The sequence below is a fragment of the Engystomops pustulosus genome, chromosome 11 (assembly GCF_040894005.1).
Source record: "Engystomops pustulosus chromosome 11, aEngPut4.maternal, whole genome shotgun sequence".
Taxonomy (NCBI): Eukaryota; Metazoa; Chordata; class Amphibia; order Anura; family Leptodactylidae; genus Engystomops; species Engystomops pustulosus.
This window is the reverse complement of record NC_092421.1, coordinates 28,737,369-28,757,827: the sequence shown is the minus strand read 5'-3', so window position 1 is coordinate 28,757,827 and position 20,459 is coordinate 28,737,369. Positions and strand designations below refer to the sequence as shown.

Genomic DNA, 20,459 nt, shown 5'->3' with positions numbered 1-20,459 from the left:
TCTACTTAGAGAGTTGATACTTGGTAACAGTTTGTGATAAATATTTGTAGATAGTATTCATTAGTTTTATTCTCTCTATTATCCATGGTAAGATGTGTCTGTGACAGTTCTGCTATTCGTGCTCCTCCATACAGGTGTCCTCTCCCCTGTAGCAATCCTCCTCCTCCTCATCTAACCACATTGTACACATCGAAGGCTCCTGCTGCCAGATCTGGGGCTTTAGTTTGAAAAAAGGAAGGAAATGGTGTCTTTTCAGATTCATAACAATCCAATCCAGCAGTATAAACAGGACAGACTTGGTGTAAACAGTGTCAGGAAGGTGCAGTCAGTAGAAGCAAGTGTCTGGGTGACACAATGTGGAGAATCGCTGCGCATCTCTCATTCAATGTTTGTCATCCTGAAAGCTTTAGGAATTTGGAATCTGTTCCAGAAGAGCACTCACAAGGACATTTGTCTTCATCTGGACATCATTCAGGTGATCTGTCCTAGCAGTGTGCTTATAACACAGTGATGGCGAACCTTTTTAGAGACAGAGTGCCCAAACTTCAACCAAAACCCACTTATTTACCCTGATGTGCCAACGTGCCATTTTAAGCAGTAACTTATTGCTACCTGTTCTTCCACTTCTTAATTGTATCGGCCGCTTGAGGCCACCAATACAGTTGAAACAAGGTGGGCAAATTCAGACTATCATTGTAGCTTCGCTTCAGGGTCTCTGTCTAGAAAGAATGGTTGGTCCAGCAGGAAGACCTCCAAAGATAATGCAGTTCTATCAACACCTTCTCACTTTTCAAGCAGTTCCAAACAGTCAATGAAGTGGTGCTGTAAAATAGTGCTGAGCACAGCATCTCATAAATTGCCTAGGACTGAAGGAAGATTTAATGGATTTGTTCCTGTTTGGTGAACTCTGTCCTGGGCTGACGGCCTGAGTGCCCACAGAAAGGGCTCTGAGTTCCACCTCTGGCACCAGTGACATAGGTTCGCCATCACTGTTATAACATATCAATGGTCTCAGAGGGCAATGTCACAACCTCTAACAGAACAGAGCACATGTATCCATCATTGATCAGAGGGCTGTGATAAAATATTCTGTTACACAATCATTTTGACACATCCATCTGATTAAGAGAGTGGCTTCCATAGATATGTGTGATAATAGAAGAGTGATAATGTGGGTACAATGTGTACTGTGCTGGATGGTAATGTAATCTGATGAGAGTAAGTTATTTGCAGATTACACATTTTTGACACATTGTACTTAGCTTTTCCAAAAGCATTTTTTGCAATATTTTTTCTTATGGTGCACAATTAGAAAATATCAAATGACTGTGACTGTAGCTAGGGTTGACTCGGTTATGGCAGGCGCCGGGGGTCGACTCCGTTATGGCAGGCGCCGGGGGTCGGCTCCGTTATGGCAGGTGCCGGGGGGGTCGGCTCCGTTATGGCAGGTGCTGGGGTTTCGGCTCCGTTATGGCAGGTGCTGGGGTTTCGGCTCCGTTATGGCAGGTGCTGGGGTTTCGGCTCCGTTATGGCAGGTGCTGGGGTTTCGACTCCGTTATGGCAGGTGCTGGGGTTTCGGCTCTGTTATGGCAGGCGCAGGGGGGTCGGCTCTGTTATGGCTGGCGCCGGGGGTTGGCTCCGTTATGGCTGGCGCCGGAGGTTGGCTCCGTTATGGCTGGCGCCGGGGGTGGGCTCCTTTATGGCTGGCGGCGGGGTGGGCTCTCTTATGGCTGACGCCAGGGGTGGGCTCCCTTATGGCTGGCGCCGGAGGTTGGCTCCGTTATGGCTGGCGCCGGGGGTGGGCTCCGTTATGTCTGGCGCCGGGGGTGGGCTCCTTTATGGCTGGCGGCGGGGTGGGCTCTCTTATGGCTGACGCCGGGGGTGGGCTCCCTTATGGCTGACGCTTCTATAGATATGTGTAATAATAGAAGAGTGATAATGTGGGTACAATGTGTACTGTGCCTGATGGTAATGTAATCTGATGAGAGTAAGTTATTTGCAGATTACACATTTTTGACACATTGTACTTAGCTTTTCCAAAAGCATTTTTTTGCAGTATTTTTTCTTATGGTGCACAATTAGAAAATATCAAATGAGTGTGACTGTAGCTAGGGTCGGCTCCCTTATGGCAGGCGCCGGGAGGGTCGGCTCCCTTATGGCAGGCGCCGGGGGGTTTCGGCTCCCTTATGGAACCCCCCGGGGGGTCGGCTCCCTTATGGCACGCCCCGGGGGGTCGGCTCCCTTATGGCTGGCGCCAAGGGTTGGCTCCGTTATGGCTGGCGCCAAGGGTTGGCTCCATTATGGCTGGCACCGGGGGTGGGCTCCCTTATGGCTGGCGGCGGGGGTGGGCTCCCTAATGGCTGGCACCAGGGGTGGGCTCCCTTATGGCTGACGCCGGGGGTGGGCTCCTTTATGGCTGACGCCGTGCTGAGGACTGATTGGTGCAGCAGGCTGGGCTGCCGTCAGGGAGGTGGGTTTTAGTATGACTGTTCAGGGGGCCCTGAGTCACAGAAAGCCCTCTTCCCTTGCCAGGTCCAGGGAACTCACTTGTGAACAGAGGTAGGTTATCATTCTATGGGGGGGGGGGGGGGTAGTTGCTAAAGAAGCTCTAGGCACCATACCCCTTCATCCTCTGCTTATAACTATATTGTTTTACAAGAATATGACTTTCCTCCTTACAGACATATAATTGTTGTTTCATATCTCTGAAAACAGAAAAGAATGAGGGAGGTGAAACATAAATCCAACATCGTATATACAATTGTATATAAAGTCAAAATATTTATCCGAATGTAAAATTATTGGCCATCATCTAAATCCATCTACTTCTACCAAAAGTTTTAAAGGCCAGAACCATAAGCCAAGCACCAGGTTGGCCTGCACTTTACCATACTTTTAAGCTTAGTGCACTATTGCAGTGGTTTAACATTGGCACTTGTCATCTGATGGATAATCTTTCAGGGCAATTCTCTCCATTTCTCTGAGTGAAATCTAAAGTATTTATTAATAGCCTGTAAGCCTCCATTATCCCATCATAAATGTTCTGGATCTACGTGATATTTCCAACTCTATCCATTTATCAGCCATAGATGTTAATGTTGTCTGAGATGAACATGGACTTTTTATTGCTCACTACAAAAATCAAATTCCTATGGAATGAAACCCCCAATTGTCTCATGTGATATTGTGGAGATGTAGGGATAAGTGATCATTTAAAAAAATTATCTTTATGTTCAAGTTTAGATTCTATATTTAATGTGTGTTTTTTAAAAGATATGTAACTTGCTGTATTTTAATTTTCCAACATATGTGTTTGTTTTATAATTTTATAGATAGTAGTTAATGGTTGATCAGTTAAAAAGAAAAAACAATATAGTATATTCATAACTCACTTATAAAAATATGTGTAGTTTATTATTGTGTTGAGAATAGCGCCACCTAGTGTCCCTAAAGAATTTTGTACAAACTTAACTTAACTGATTTTCTTAAGCCTCTTTGTATTTTGTGTCCTATACTTATCTATTCCTACAGATGCTCACAGTTTATAGTGCAACTTATAATTCGCAGAACTCATATCCCTTTCACACAAAACAGATTCCAAAAAAAATAAAAATTATTTCAACTGAGGGTCACGATGTTCCACAAAACTCCAATTTAAGTATTAAAGGAGGTAATATTTTATCCTCCTTTACCCAGTTTGTTTGCCACCAATCTATTTTTCGGTAAATGGGGAAATAGGGATGAGTGAACCCGTTTAGGTTCTGGTGCACTTGAACGCTCAACCCCAGTGGTAACACCTTTGATCGGTGCTGTTGCCCTATAAATGTCACAGTCATCTTGGAGCAACAATCCTAGTTAAATGCCAGCACCAGCATTAAAGGGTGAACACCCCGGATTGGTTCCAGCACTGATTTTCTGTGTACCCAGCAGGGGTCAGCCCGGACACCGAACCTGAACATTTTTGGTTTGGGTTCACTCATCCGTAATATCAACCATTCTTATAGCTGGACATTTGACCAGAATCTGTCTAGGGCAGTGGTGGCGAACCTATGGCACGGGTGCCAGAGGTGGCACTCTGCAGAGTTTGCCAGCTAGGACTCAAGGCTTTCCCCTGTGGTCCAATACAGCCCAGGATGCACCATGCTCAGCGCTATTTTAAAGCAACATCTTTGGCTGTCAGGACTACCGGAGGAGCGGGAAGGGCGGGATAGAGATGGATTGTCATCTGAGCTCCTGCTCTGGGTCCCCTGATTCTTCCTCTTCAGGGGACCCTGGAGAGAAGCTACAATCCAAATTTCTCCATCTTTCTATTGTATTGGTGAACTCAGGACACCAATACGATTGAAACCAGTGATACAGCAGGGATCAATAAGTTACTGCTTAAATTGTCATGTTGGCAAAAAAATGTTCCAATGTTCCTGTGTGAAGATAATTTCTCATAAATGTAGCCATGTTTTCCCTTAGAAACAAGATGGCTTCCTCGGATACAACCACCTCGCACACTGGCAGCAGTGGCCAGACACAAGCTGATCTGCCTGACCACCTGGCTGCACCACAGGACGGCTGTGGGACCTGCAGTAACTCCCGGACATTTAATATACAAAAAAAACGGTCAACTACACTGGCCTACACCAAGGGTGCTGTCAATGCAATACCAAAGAAGGTAGACAATAATGGAGGCAGGGAGGGGGCAGGCAGAGCCCCACGTGCATCGTCACACTTCAGTGACCTCTACAGGGATAGGTCTTTTTCACGCCAGACCTTTGTTTGGCACATTTCTATCACCACACACACCACCAATCACAAAGCTCCGTGCGCTGCATGTGCAAATACTATACATAGATTGCATAGTGGCAGCACTGAGCTATTTGCAATTTTCGCTTTAATGCCATGTTATCATCCCAATTAAAAAACCTTTTAGCCAGTTATACACCAAGAAAACAATCTACTAAAATCCAGGTTTAATTCCCTGTTCATATGGTCAATAATTGGAATTACACAAATCCACAATTAACTGCGGCCATCAATGCAATTAATGCTAATAAGGTTTTAATTCTCAAATGTGGAAACGTGTTTACCAATGTAATCCAGCAGTGATCGCTGGTGGTTAGTGAGCAGGTAAGAGCACATGTATATATGGCCTCTGTACCCCAGTATATGACTACTGCACCCCAGTGTGTAAGAAAAGAGCAGATTAACATGTTGATTAAATAACTGTCTAAAATGTCTTAACAGAATTGATTACAGGTTTTAGACAATATTCAGACACTACACCTAGAACAGCTAGAGGGGGTGCAGCAACAGTTATGAAAAATGTGTCAAAATATCAACACATTTTTTCTGGCTTATAATTAACCCCCTAAGAGCAGGTGCAAAGTCATACTAGTGTGTCTTATACTATGCCAATTATATTATCCAGCACTGGTTGTCTAACTTTGGAACCTTTGCCGTCCCAAGGTTTTTTTTTTGTCTGTTTTTATCACCTTACTTAAAGGAAACCTACCATTTTAGAATGGCAGGGGTAAGCTGTAAGTACCGAGCACCAGCTCAGTGTGAGCTGGTGCCGGTACTTACTTTCGTTAGTGTTATAAACCGCGGTATCGCAGTTTTAACACTTTTTAAACTTTAGAGCAGGAGAGGCTTCGGTGCTGCGCGCGACCGTGCGCGTGCAACATCTCCGCTATTTCCTATGTAGGCGCTGGTGCTCGGTACTTACAGCTTACCCCTGCCATTCTAACTGGTAGGTTTCCTTTAAAGTGCAACTATTGCCCCAACCAAATTATAACCTTTGTTTCCAGTGTTTCCAGTTGGAGTCTGCAGTGACGTCTTTACTCGTCGCTGCAGTTTTCTACTGCTCCCGCGCTAGGCATCATAGACATCCAGAAAACCTAGAGAGAAGGGAGATGTTTATTACACAAAATATTCATAAATATTAATAAAATACATTGACAACCCCCCTCCCTGCACTACCAAAAAACACCGCCATAGTCGCCCCATTTTCCTGAGACTATGCATATTATATATCAATACGACCAAATCAAAATAGAGAATTCTTTAATAGATTCACTTTAGAGTTAATTTGAAAATTTAACAAAAATATGTACTATAAATTACAGAAAACTTTTTTTTTTCCACTTTTAACCCCAAATAAGAAAATAAATGAAAACATATTTTAAAACTTTTATTACGTTTTAACTAAAAAAAAAAAAAAAAGTTATGGGCCTTAAACCGCCGCTTATGAAATTAGCTAAAAATGTCCGGGCACCAGAGCCTTTCCAGGCCGCGTCACTAAGGGGTTAAGGTGGCACATTTAAAGCTAAAATGATATGTGTTTGGAAAAGGCAGAAGCTTTTGTTCTGAGGAACTTTGGATCATCACTGTAGCCGTTTCTGTCTACTACCTGTTCTTTTAAAACTTTTGTTCCTATAAGTAGCCAAGATGTTCTTCTAGAATTGCTAGCTACTAAGCATTCTGCCAGCCAGAGTTTTTTTTTTTTAAACAGTTTTTATTGTTTTTCCAAAGTAAACATACATGCAAAGAAATGTTTTTTGTGGTCTTAGCCGCTTAGTGACCAGTGGAAGTGCAATGTAGTGCAGCTGTAGGAAAGGTCTGCCGGGGGAAGATCATGATGACAGTGGAAAATTACTTTGACTTGACCATAAATTGAATCTGCATAGCTGTTTAAAAATGTTATTACTAACGTGAGCTGTGAATAAACACATAAGATTTACATCAGGAAGGAATGAGACTTTATAAGCAGCAGCAATGTAGCAGGCGTCGCTCTGAACACGTTAACTATTTTAGCACTGGCCATGTGTCTGGCGTGTGTTACTGTTTTGTGTTAATTTATTTTATTTAATATTTTAAAGTGTCACAAAGTTTTCATCTAAATTGCATAAATCAATAGTGCAGATGGGAATGGTAAACTTTTAATATCCTTTTCTTTTGTGCCTTATTTAAGCAGTTTGTGCTAATCAGCTTTCTGTCCTGTAGCCATTGACAGCTGAGAGATAAAGGAAAGGAAACCCGATAAAGTGTCTAATGGTTTAACTCTTTCAGTGGCGTAACTAGAAGCTGATGGGCCCCAGTGCAAAGACTGTGCCAGGCCCCCCTGACTATAATGTATGTTTTATAGTAATAGTCTTCTCATATGGGAAAGAGACACCATAAGGGCCCCCTAAACCTCTTGGGCCAGGGTGCGATCGCAACCTCTGCACCCCCTCAAGTTACGCCCCTGAACTCTTTACAGACAGTCACTGGATGGTCTAATCTTCTTACAGACCTAAATTATCAAGTGAGGCGTTCTCTAGATATGAAAGAGTTAATCATTAGCCTCTTTATCTCTGTGCTCTGCTCTGCTCACTACAGGAGAAAGAAGGAGCAGAAAAAAATTGAGCTGTTTTACATGAAAATTATTTTACAAGTTCAGTTTTTTATTCATTTATGCAATAAAAAAGTTAATTTGCTACAGTAAAAACGCTATGTATTATTTACCTAGCACAAAATTTATTCTGTAATGCAGATACATTAAGGCCAATTTCTATGAAAGAAATATAGGCAAGTATGTTTGTGTGTAGTGGGAAATCCACCCATAATTGGGGAAAATGGAGGCGATACAACCTCCTACAAATTATGTTCTGGCTAGATGTCAGTCCACTCCCTGCAGAGTGAAACATCCATAGGAGGGTGCGTGAGGGGATACGGAGTAGGCTCAAACGTTGATTTTCAACAATGACAGGCCCAACCTTTTCCAATTAACTGCTATATGTTGGTGCAGGCTGCACATGGAATAGTCACCTCACATAGGTATTGTTGCATTTGACTTTGTGTCAGTCATTTGTTAAGGAATTGTATTTTATGGTTACCAAATTGAGGACCACTAGACCTGATTTTGTGGTAGTCACTTGTGCAGTGTTTACATGGAATTGTAATAATATACAAAAATGCCCTGATTTTGCTGCTGACTACCCTGAATGTGATATTTGTATATATCATGTTTTATTTTGCGAAGATTAATAATGTGTGACCCTGTCCCCTCACCAGGGACCTCACTAAAGGTTTTTAACCATTTACGTCTAATCTGTATATGTTTTTAATGGTGGAGTTTGGTGGATTCATAAATATACTTCTATTTTTGAGTAAAACAGAGAAGAAATATTTTTGATGAATAGGATTATAGGTTGTTATGTCCATGTCCTGCTATAGTTCTTAAAACCTAATATAACAGTGTCATCCGTTCTCTATGTAAAGCACACCTGATTACTAGTGTTAACCTTACAGACTTACTTTCTCCTATAATCTTTCAGGGAAGTAGTACCAAAGAATATTTTCTCCGGGGAACCCTAAATAGTCTGGAGCGCTACTTTTACCTAATAGCTTTTAACTTCTACCTTCATGAACAGGTAAGCCAATTTTTGAGACCTTTATTGGTGATATTCAAGTGCCAGTACCTACTTAAAGGGGTTGTCCACTTTCAGCAAATATTTGATAGGGTTTGTAAAAGGAAAAGTTAAACAAGTTTCCAATATACTTTCTGATATCAATTCCTCACAGTTCTTTAGATCTCTGCTTGCTGTCCTGCTATAGGACGCTCTTTGTTTACTTCCAGTGGATAGAAATCTGTCCATGTGAAGTGATGGACATGCAGGTGCACAAACCCTTATTATCACAGAGAGTAGTAGGAGTTGTGTGATAACGGCTCGTGTATGGACAGATTTCTATCCACTGGAAGTAAATAGAGAAGCTTTTATAGCAGGACAGCAAGCAGAGATCTAGAAAACCGTGAGTTATTTAAACAGAAAGAAAATTGTATAACTTTTCCTTAAACCAGTCTTATCAAATATTTGCTGAAAGTGGACAACCCCTTTAAGGTAATTGATGACAACTTTTCCTTCTGACTGTCCTCCCCTTTATATACATGTGTACTGGATTCAGCTGAGAGTATTAAGGTGTTTTTGAAAACCATGTACACAATGTAAAATTAAACATCCCATCTTCAACAGTACAAAATATCTGAAGTAAACAGTGTGCACAAGGGTCAATTTTGGATGCTTGTACCCTACGGGCTCAAAAGCGGCACAGCATTAAAAACAAGCAGGGACCTCTTGAATCATTCTCTGTTAGGACTCTTAAAGAGAACCCGTCACCAGTGAACCCCCCCCCCCCTTCACCCACAAACCACACACAGTACCTTTTAGATGTCTTAATACATGTTTCACTGGTGGCTCTATCCGTGGGATTAGAGTGGCCAATCATCTAAAAAGAGTTTTATTGGTTTCCTCTGTTCCAGTGAGGCAGGAAGCTGCAGTATACAGTCAAGCTACCCCGCTCCGCACTGACACTGCTAACCCAGCTTAAGAGGGATGAGAAGGAAGGTTGATTTCTCTTCACAAAGCCACGGTCGCTCTCACCACCTCATTCCTATAGAAGAGTTGAGTCCTACAAAGCCACATTTTCTCTCACATGCTCCTCACTCTATCCTCAGGAATTATCTTCAACCTCACAAAGGTGTCTCTCTCAAGTTTCCAACAAGGCATTGTGTAGCATTTCCTACCCCTGATAACAGCCCCTGCAGGGGGAAGTAAAGAGAGCCGTTTATGACTGTATTTGAATATTGGCAGACAGCCTCTAAGGACTAGTTCCACACAGCACCATCTCCAAGCTCTGAGATCAGGAACAAGATGGTAGGGCAGTGCAGGGAACAATGAATATACAGGACTCGCTTACGGTGATTGGACTCCTCTCAGGTTAACATTGTAGCCATGTAACCATTTAGGTATAAGGGCAATGCTTTTTATCATAGTTTTTTTTTAATTAAGTATTTATTTTTGGTGGATTAATTTGAATCCACATGTATCCTGTATTTCTGTGTTGAATGAGTCCTTATATACAAGACGTTTTTCATCTGTATGTGCATGTGTCACTGTATCCGTACAAAATACAGTTGGCTGGCAAATAATGGCTGACAGAATGCACCTCCCACTGGTTCTGGTTTCCCTGGATACTCTACATATGTACGGCACCATACAGCAGCACAAACGTATGCAGCATGTATGCAACATGTATTTTAAATATTCCCTTAAACTTCTATAGGAAATACTGGACAAAACAGGACATGCTCTATAATGAATGTGGCCGTATGCTACTCGTATAAAAACAGTACAACTAGCATATGTCCATTTTTATACATTTGTGTAAATGGAACCTTAAAGCAGCTATAACTCTATATCAGACAAGTATGGGACAATGTTCCATTCCCCAAACTGCAGAAATTGGTCTCCTCCATTCCCAGATGTATATAGGTGGTATATTCTACACAATAGAAGACATGGCCTTCTCTCAACTTCTTTCAGATGCATAGAAGCCATCAAATTCTAAATGTATAACTTTTTGATGAAATGGTAAAATATTTCACTTTTATCATGGAGAAAGATTTGGAAAGTTTTCCATGATGCAGAGACTTTGTTGGTTCCTCCAATTTGCTTGGTTGGGTTCATGATGATGAGTTGTCTATTGATCATCTTCTATATAATTATAGACTCTTCTCACTAGATATCAGAGGTGGGACTTTTTATATGGATGACTGATGGATAAAACCTGCAAAGAAATCTGTGTGCCTAGTTGTACAATTTTATTGATGTAATTATGAAATTGGCCAAAGCGTTTATTGTGAACAATAATGGCCTAACTACCCAATTAATTATTTAGTAATGTATATATAATATATGATATAATATATAGCATGTTTTCTTTTTAGTATCCTTTGGCTTTTGCACTGAGTTTTAGTCGATGGATGTGTATGCATCCTTGGATTTACAGGCTTCAAGCGGGCATGAATCTGTCTGAACTCACTTTATCTGGGGACCTAATTACCAAGGGAACACGGGTCCTGGTAAGTAATGATTTATATCACAGACATAAATACTATCAGTCCATGTTAGATATCGACTGGGATGTAGAGTTGGGTTACTGAACAATTTTCGAGGCTTCTAGTCTAGTCTTCATGACTTTTGAACACCTTGGTAAAATTAAAGGTACCATTAGTAACCATGGTGGAAACCTGTATAATATGTAACGTCATGATCTATTTTTGTTGCAGGTATTAGATGAACGCTTTTCACCTGATGTTCTGAGCACTATAAAGGAAATGAATATAGCGAACTTTCGAAGGGTACCCAAAATGGCTATTTATGGCACTGCTCAACCAAACGCAAAGGTGCTATAGATTTTATGTGCACTTCTTCTTCACTTTAATTGTAGAATTATTATTTTTATGTGTTATGTATGGTTATATATATTTGCATTTCACACACAAAATCTGAAAAAAATAGCTGTCGTATTAGGGATATAAACATGCAGTGGAATTATTAAGGCTTGTACTACGGCCAGAAATTGTGACTATATTTCCCCCCCCCCCCCCCCCCCCAACGCCAGCTCCATAGCGGGTCATTAGCTTTTGGTTACAGCACAGTTGGGGCCTGGCGTATAAGCATCCAAATGTCCGGCATCACGGTCAGGTGCCTGATATATTAAGAGGCTGGAACCTCTTGGTATATTCCATATAGTGAGAGGACAGGGGGAACATCAAGCACAGGCACACAGTTAATACATTTAATCCCTTGCCACAATGACTGATTTATTACTTCCATCCCTTTTCCAAACTTTACTGTCTGGCATAAAATATTGTGTGATAGAGACAGATGATTTAGCATAGTCATAATATTTGGATGTTCTGTACATGTACAGTATTTTGGGGTTTACGTGGTTTAATTTTTTTCACAAATATATACCGTATATACTCGAGTATAAGCCGACTTAAGTATAAGCCAAGGCCCCTAATTTTACCACAAAAATCTGGGAAAACCTATTGATTCGAGTATAAGTCGAGGGTGGGAAATGCATTGGTGACAGCCTCCCCAGTATATAGCCTGCCGGACCCTGCCCCATAGTATACAGCCAGCACCTTCCCCCTAGTATATAGCCTGCCAGCCCATATCCCCCAGTATATAGCCAGCCCCCTGCCCCAGTATATAGCCAGCAACGGGGGAGGTCAGAAAGGTGAGTTTTGGTATATTTTTTTTACTCGAGTATAAGCAGAGTTTGGGTTTTCAGCACATTTTTTGTTTGAAAAACTAGACTTAAACTCGAGTATATATGGTAATAAATATCCTATTCTATTATTATATTGGCCATATGATGGTCATTTTATTGCCCCTAGTCAGCCATATAATGCAAGCCCACTGACTACATGTAGTACACCTACATATGGATTACACCTTAGGGCTATGATATGGAACTGTAGGTACAACAAAAATTGATGTGTGGTGCCTTCAGAACATACTATATTCTCATTTTATATACAAGGAGAGAACAGCTTCACAATAGGCAATACCTTAACATTTTGGTTGAAATTAATGTCTATATCTATGAATAGTAAATTCAGGGTCCTTATGACGTGTGTCGGATAATGTGTCCATGAAGACTTAGAAATGGGTATTATATCTCCAAAGAAAGTGCAGACATACAGTATGTAAAATGTTTAGGGAACATTAACTGTTTCTTCTTTGCAGCTTTAAATGACATCTTTGCATTTTTTACAGGCTACAGGCTGTGTTCTGAACTACTTGACAGATGCAAAGAGAAAATACTCTAATATTCTATGGGTTAACCTAAGAGAAGATGTTGTACTGGAAGGCAATGAACAAATATACACTCCAAGGGAGCAGGACAACTTGGATCAACATATTGCAGTACCTGTCCCTTCACCAGAACAGCTGGAGGTGATGTGTACATTGTTTTAAGGATATCACTGCTTTCTCATTGAAGGATAAAAGCTTTCTCTTATGTCTTATCTGGAAGCATGGTGGAGTGGAATATGCTGGGACCTGGAGGGCTGGGGTTGGCTGCTGTTAGTGGCAGTCCTCTGTCTCGTGGTGCGGGCCTAGCTTGATCCTGTCTAAGACTTGGTAAACTTCAGAGCCCTGGTGGAGGTGTCTGTCGCGACATGGACATGCTTCTGTTTCGGAGCTAAAGGTGTTTTAATTTGCGCTCACAGATGATATTTCCGTTAAGGTTATTGGTACAGCTAGTCATGAGTTATGTGCTGTGTGGACCATGTTATTTGATACCAGCTTAGAACAAAAAAGGGTACCCAGACTTCAACTATTGTTCCAATTAATTGATTAAAGGAAACCTACCATTTGATTTGATGCATTATGGAACAAACATACCTTGGGAATGCTGTAGCTACACTGATGCAGGGTCATATCTTGGTTAATACCTGAGCTGAATGGTTTTGCTGAAAAAACAATTATAACATTCAGGACCTTGGGAAATCTGGGTCAGGCTGGCTGCCTATATAAACACAATCGACACGGAGCTTGTATTTACAAATGAAGGTTAGTCAAGACATGACTAATCAACCTGAGCTGGATGACTCATAAACAGCAGCTGGGGGATGGTGCAGCAATTGATTATTCTGCCTTCAGGCACAACCAAGGGATTACATCATCCTCTCCTGCAGGCAATAACTCGCGTGCTAGAAGCACTGAACCAGCCATAGAAGCAACAGAGCTTCATCATAATGTTATATCCGGATTGAGTCTAGGATAAGATAGGCGAAAACTGTCGCTGGCATGCCGGTGGTCTTGTGGGAGATGGTTAGTAAGCACAGAGTGCTTCAACGACTTGAGAAAATAGTGATAAAGAAAATCCAAACCATGATATAGGGCAGGTCAAGCAAATGTATTGAGTGGTAGGTACAATGACTGGCCTGGACTTAAGTTTAAGAGAAGGTTTATTAAGTGCTTTTTATCTGTGTGTTAGAAAAATATTTATTATGGTTATGTAACACATTTGATGTAAGATGTCTATTGTATGTTTTTATAAATTTTGAGCAGTATGTTATTATTACATTATTGTTACAACGGATGGCAGCAGCAGGGAGGGAGAGTGTACATCAACCACAGGCAGTGATTTACAGCTAGTGATATTCAGGATGCCTCTATATTTGGATACTGGATGACTGTTTAATCACTGAGAGATGCCTACAGTGTACCTTCAGCAGAGGCTGGGGATGGATGCCATGCAGTTGCATCCATCAATCTATAGAGTTACGGCAAACCTTTTAGACACCAAGTGCCCAAACTACAACCAAAACCCACGTATTTTTCACAAAGTGCCGATGCGACAATTTAAGCGGTAACTTATTACTCCCTGCTCTTTCATATGTTTAAATTGTATAGGCACCTGAGGACACTAATACAGTAGAACGAAGGAGAAAAAGCTTTGGATTATCATTGTAGCTTCCTTCTAGGGTCCTGGACTGCCTGGGACTGCAAGAGGCCTTGAGTCCTGTCTGTTGAACCCTGCCCTGGGGTCATGGCGCAGATGCCCATAGAGAGGACTCTGAGTGCCACCTCTGGCACCCGTGCCATAGGTTCGCAACCACTGGTCTATAGCCTCCACCAGGAGGAAGCAGAATGATACAGCGCAGTCTAGTGCTGTTTCCATTCAGTGTTTCCTGAAGGACAGGGCATATACTGAGCAGTTAGAGACAGAATGGATGCCTCCATCTCCCAGTATATGTCTAGAGGCTACTGCAGCTCCCGTTCCTCTTATGTCAGGTGATTCTATAGCAGGCAAATTTTCAGCCAACCACAGGGCTCAATGGTGACCTCTGCACACAGCATGCCACTGTCTGGTCTGAGCTGTGACATTTGTTTATGTGGGAGCTCTCCCTGAGTGATCTATGGTCATATTGGTATTATAAAAGGAAGAGGCTCTCCTTTCTCAGGATCCACCTCTATAAGCCAGGGTAGATGACTTTGCAAAGGGTGTGTCTCTTACTATTTTTTGAATGGGATCCTGAGATTTACGGCACAATCAATGCCCTAGACACTGATCTATTAGATAAAGGGGGTTTATCGGACAACCCATTTTCGGAAGCATATCCCCGTTCCTCATGCATAAATCGCTACGTTGGCTTTCTACCGAAACAGATATAAAAGCAATAATTGAAAAGAATTTAATATCATTTTGCCAGAACCAGTTATTTTACTGTTATTTCTATTTGTTAACCAGTGACATCTATTCTATTCTGTAAATGTTCTCCTGTCTTTTTTTTTCTTTTGATAGAAATTAGAGGCCACAATAGCAAGTCACATCCTGACTTCCCAAAAGTGGCTGGAGGTTTACCTCGAACAGGAGAAACAAATGAAGATGTTCAAAACGTGCCAGACCATGCAAGAAATCTTTAACCATCAAAGAAGCGCATATCCTGGACTGGTGTACAAAAGGATCCCTATTCCAGACTTTTGCGCTCCCCGGGAACAGGTAACTAGGAGGCTTGTGGTCCCTATACTTTCCAGCAAATTCTACATAAACTTTTTATGGCTAAGCGAAGTTGAAGATGACCTCAATGTAAATGTCTATATTTATCTGTAGGCCCCTTGCACAACTGTAAATGGCAGCTGCATGTTAGCTGTAAAATTGGCAGCTACCATACGGCCGCCATAGAAGTGCATGGCACGGTATGGGGAGAATGTTACCATACTGTGCCCTCACTGTAAAAAAAAAATGGCATGCTCTATTTTTTGCTGTAAGAATGGCCTTACACCACGTCTCCCTATGGAGAGTGGAGGGGTGAGGAGCGCTCACCCCTTCACCTCTCCAGCCAAACGTATTCTTTGCCCAGGTCTTGGGCATAGGTTTGTGTGGAAGTAGCCTAAGATTTTGGGGTGCAAAGGGTTAGAGTCTAATGATGTAACTTTGATGGCCATTAACAGCTTATTGTAACGAAGAAACAAAAAATGGAAAAAATCCTTCGGCACCAGCTAGTAAAAATTCTGTTTATTCCAAAATGTAGTTAAAAAAAAGAAAACAACATGAAGAGAAACAATGACTAAAACTTTTTTGTACAAACGGACTAAGGTGACGCGTTTCGGGCCTGCATTGCGTGGTCCTTATTCATACCTCTGCTGAGCACACTGAAAATGCCGACATTTGAAGCAGGAAAGACACTCAAAAGACCCGCCCCCAAGTCATGTGACTAGTGAACTACACGTGATGTAAGTATATCCAATGTTAATCAATATGTCGTGGGGCCGGGCTACACAGTGGAAAAAATATGGAGATTTCTAATATACATAGGTTAAATTCATTTCCTTTCTTGACATTCGTCTAGTAGGCAATCCTCACACCAATACAGTTGCTACTCACTAGTGGCAACACATTACTGAGGGGGGATAGTAATCATCCGAAACATACAATTAGACATTTACCAATAGGGGAGTACATACGGGCTAAAAGGGCTTCTTCCTTACATGATGCTTATGATACTACTTGCAAAAGTTTACAAACCTGCCTCAAAAAAAGAGGGTATAGTAAAGCACTTTGTAACAGAGCTAGAAGAATAGCCGATTCTCAGCCCCGTTCACACTACCTCAAGGACAAGCCTGCGATTGCCTCTCAATACAGTGCAAAACCACATTTAAGCACAAAATATAGCAACCAGTATAAAGAGATTACATCTATCATAAGGAAATATCTACCCATTTTGCAACAGAATGACATACCGAAGGAAATCTCATCAGATGGCATTACTTTTGTTTCCATGAAGGCTACTACACTTGGCAATTTACTATCGGACAATTATTTCACTTCTCATAACTCACATACCCCCTGATTTACATACAAAGGCAGCTACTGCTGCGGCGGTAATAGCTGCAACATTTGTAAATGTATGTCCAAAGTTTTCACTTTCAAATCCCAAACAAACAAGAAAATGTTTTCTATTAATTACTACATAAACTGCGAAACTACTTGGGTAATATACCTTATTGAATGTACACAATGCTGTCTCCAATACGTAGGATGTACAGCACGTAAATTAAAAGACAGGATCTCAGAACATATAAAGGGGCCAACCCTAAACTCTCTTACGGGGATTTCTAAACACTTTCGGGGTCATCATGCAGGTAGTGTTACACATATGCGAGTTATAGGGATAGATTGCATCTTTTCCAAAAGAGGAAGAGATCGCAATAAGAAATTATATATAAAAGAGGCAAAGTGGATACCGTATTTTTCGGCCTATAAAGCGCACTGGACTATAAGGCGCACCTCTAATAAATGCCTGCTAAGACATCTAGGTTCATATATAAGGCGCACTGGAGTATAAGGCGCAGGATCAAATGCAGTACCTAAAAATGACCAGCAGGTGGCAGACCTGTGCACAGTTCCAGCCAGCTACACTTCCCGGGAAACTTGTCTTCAGCGTGTCAGAGAGCTCCGATCTCAGAGGTATGGGCTGCTGGGGGTTAATGCAGGGTGATGCAGCAGGGGTTAAGTGGTCTCCGCTTGTGGTGCCAGGGAACTTCAGGAGCCAGGGACCCTGTATACTGTGTGGGAAGGTGCAGGAAATTTCTGGGGATGGAGCTATTAAACACTGGTAAATGTACAGTACATCTTGTCTGTAGTACATTTCTGTATAAGTTCATATATAAGGCGCACCGGCCTATAATACGGTACTTACACTGGGAACACGTTATCCTTCAGGTGTGCATTTCCGAACTGATTTAACCTATGTATATTAGAAATCTCCATATTTTTTTTTTTCACTGTGTAGCCCGGCCCCACGACATATTGATTGACATTGGATATACTTACATCACGTGTAGTTCACTAGTCACATGACTTTGGGGCGGGTCTTTTGAGTTCATTTGCTTCAAATGTAGGCATCGTCAGTGTGCTCAGCAGAGGTATGAATAAGGACCACGCAATGCAGGCCCGAAATGGGTCACCTCACTTCAAACATGTTTTAGTCATTATTTTTTCTCTTCATGTTTTCTTCTATTTTTAACTACATTTTGGAATAAACATTTGAATCTTTACTTGCTGGTGCCGAAGGATTTTTATCCATTTTTTGTTTCATTCGATAACTTTGGACCGGACCAAAGTCTTTTTCCAGGAGCGCACAGCATAACGGTTGTAGAGTAACACCATCCAGTGGGTGAGCATACACTAAGTGATCCTTTTTTGGCTTTTTTTGTAACAAAGCCTTCTCCTTGTAAAACATCTGTTGCTGTTCTCGCTGTAGATATTATTATTATAATAATAATTCCTTTATATAGTGCACACAGAATACGCAGCACTACACAGAGCTTGCCAAATCGGTCTCTCCAAAGGGGCTTTCAATCTAATCAACCTACCTTATGGAGTGTGGGAGGAAACCGGAGGACCCGGATGAAACCCACAAAAACACAGAGAGAACATACAAACTCTTTGCAGACGTTGATCTTGGGACTTGAACCCAGATCCCCAGCACTGCAAGGCTATAATGCTAACCACTAAGCAACCGTGCTGCCCTCTATTATATGTAAATCAGTGTCCTCTTGTGCCTTCTGTGTAGAGTACTAAGCTCTAACTGGCATCTCTATACTGTATATGCCAACCAATGGAACACAATTCCTGCATCCTTCTACAAATATGCTTTGGTATTATCCATTAGCATTTTTGTATGTAAGAACTTTTCAGATATTACCAGCAGTTCATACAATCGAGACTTGTTTACGGTAGGCTGGATTCCTACTACAAGAAATCCAGGGGGCCATGGACTGTCCAATGCCCGCTCATCAGGAACCCTCTAAAATCTCCCAACTATTTTGTTACAACTTTTAGGCTGCATTCACATATGGCATTTGCATTACGTTTTGAAGCACAACAAAACAACTGAGGAGAGGAATTTTAGTTAATTCAATTGCTGTAAACATTTACATTTACAAAATGCAATGATAACACAATGTTAAAGCATGTAATTACACTGCACTAACATTCGATGAGAATTGCATGTGAAAAATGCAATACTTACAAATGCGTCATGTTAACATTGTGTTTTGTAAACGCAAAAGTTCACAACAATGTCGCACATCTTCTCATCTCAGCTGTTGTAATGAGTTTGAAAACGCAATGTAAACACCACCTCTTATTGCTGCCTTTTAGAACAATTTATGTGAGTAATTCACCTTTATATTGAAAAGTAACATTCATTGACTTCTCATTTCTTCTGTCATGTAGGATTTTGACATGATCCTTGAGGCTATGAAGACGATACTGGCGGAGGATGCCAATGCAGCTTTTGTATTCAACTGTCATGGGGGCAAAGGGAGGACGACGACTGCAATGGTCATAGCATTACTTACACTCTGGCACTTCAATGTACGTATAAAAGCGTAGAGCAGAGGGTTTTTAACGTAATATGGTTTGAATTGGTCTTAGGCTTATGATTTTAATTCTTTTTAGTGAAGGGAGTGGGCAGATTGTCACCATCTTTACCATCATGCACTACTTGTGATGAATTGTGGTAAAGACCTCATGATGTTGGACATGTAGACAAATGTAACATATATCCTTGAGTATAAGCCAAGTTTTTCAGCACAAAAACTTATACTTGAGTCTATAAAAAGAATAAACTAGACCCCCCTGCAGGCCCTCTTCTTGATTTCAGGATACTGGGGGGGCAGGGGGCTGGCTAGCTATATATCGAGTGGAGGCTGTGACCTATGTGTAACATCCCCCACTGGGGCCTCGCCTTTTCCTGGTGGCCTGGGGGCAGCCGGGTCCCAGAATACCGAAGTGGCTGGCTAGTGCGGCCTTGGGAACACTGTGGTCATGGTGCTTGGTATGGGGACCATAGAGGACTGACCTACAGCCTGGCAGGTCTTCAGCAGGTGGTGTGTGCAAGCAATATGGATAGAGAGGCTAATGCAGTGGTTTCTCCCTTGGGCAACCCCTTAGGTGTCTGTAGGATGAATCCCTGCGTATTGGATGGGATAGCCCATGGTGGTAAGCAGCCATATCCAGGGATCAGACCGAGGCAACGTTATGCAAATCAACTCGCAGTTCTTTATTGAACAGCAGGCAACAGCCAGAACGATAACAGCAGATGACCGTTCGCTGTAATGGTCATGGAGAGCTGTTCCACAGGAAGGTTGCACACAGCCTGATAGTAGGTGTAGGCTGGGGATGTTCAGATGGAACTGAGTCTGGGTGGTGGAGCGGCAGTGACGCTAGCTGTGACAGACAGACCTTGAGGTCTGGTGCTGTCTGCAGACTCAGTGCTCACTGAGAGCTAAGACCGAAGACTGACAGACCATGTGCTTCCACCCAGCAGGGGTTTATATCCTCCCCTGGTCAGGTGGTAGCACCTTTCCAATCACCTTCCAGATTGCGTTACATAAACATCATTGTACAATTTGCATATCACAGTGTTAACTGTTGCCTTGCCAGGCAGTAGCTACAGCTGCATGTACAAAATATTCCAGGTTCTAGAAACTTCCCAGCCTGTCTATGCATCGGCATGGGTGTTGCGAATGCATTAAGGCCCAAGGTTTTTTCATTTCCAGTTTTGTGTTAAAATTAGCTTATACTCGTTGTGTAATTATGGCTTATGGTTTGTGTAT

At 41.9% G+C, this 20,459-nt stretch overlaps 1 protein-coding gene across 7 annotated transcripts in view; it reads left to right on the top strand.

Annotated features, from left to right (window-relative positions):
* The window catches only part of PALD1 (phosphatase domain containing paladin 1), a 194,279-nt gene that overhangs the window by 119,148 nt on the left and 54,672 nt on the right, over nt 1–20,459 (top strand). For all 7 annotated transcript variants that reach the window (XM_072130461.1, XM_072130460.1, XM_072130457.1 and 4 more), the window contains 6 exons: nt 8,307–8,402; nt 10,757–10,891; nt 11,099–11,215; nt 12,600–12,779; nt 15,136–15,333; nt 19,075–19,215. In XM_072130461.1, coding sequence (XP_071986562.1) covers nt 8,307–8,402; nt 10,757–10,891; nt 11,099–11,215; nt 12,600–12,779; nt 15,136–15,333; nt 19,075–19,215 — 867 coding nt within the window. The remainder of the gene's footprint in view (nt 1–8,306; nt 8,403–10,756; nt 10,892–11,098; nt 11,216–12,599; nt 12,780–15,135; nt 15,334–19,074; nt 19,216–20,459) is intronic.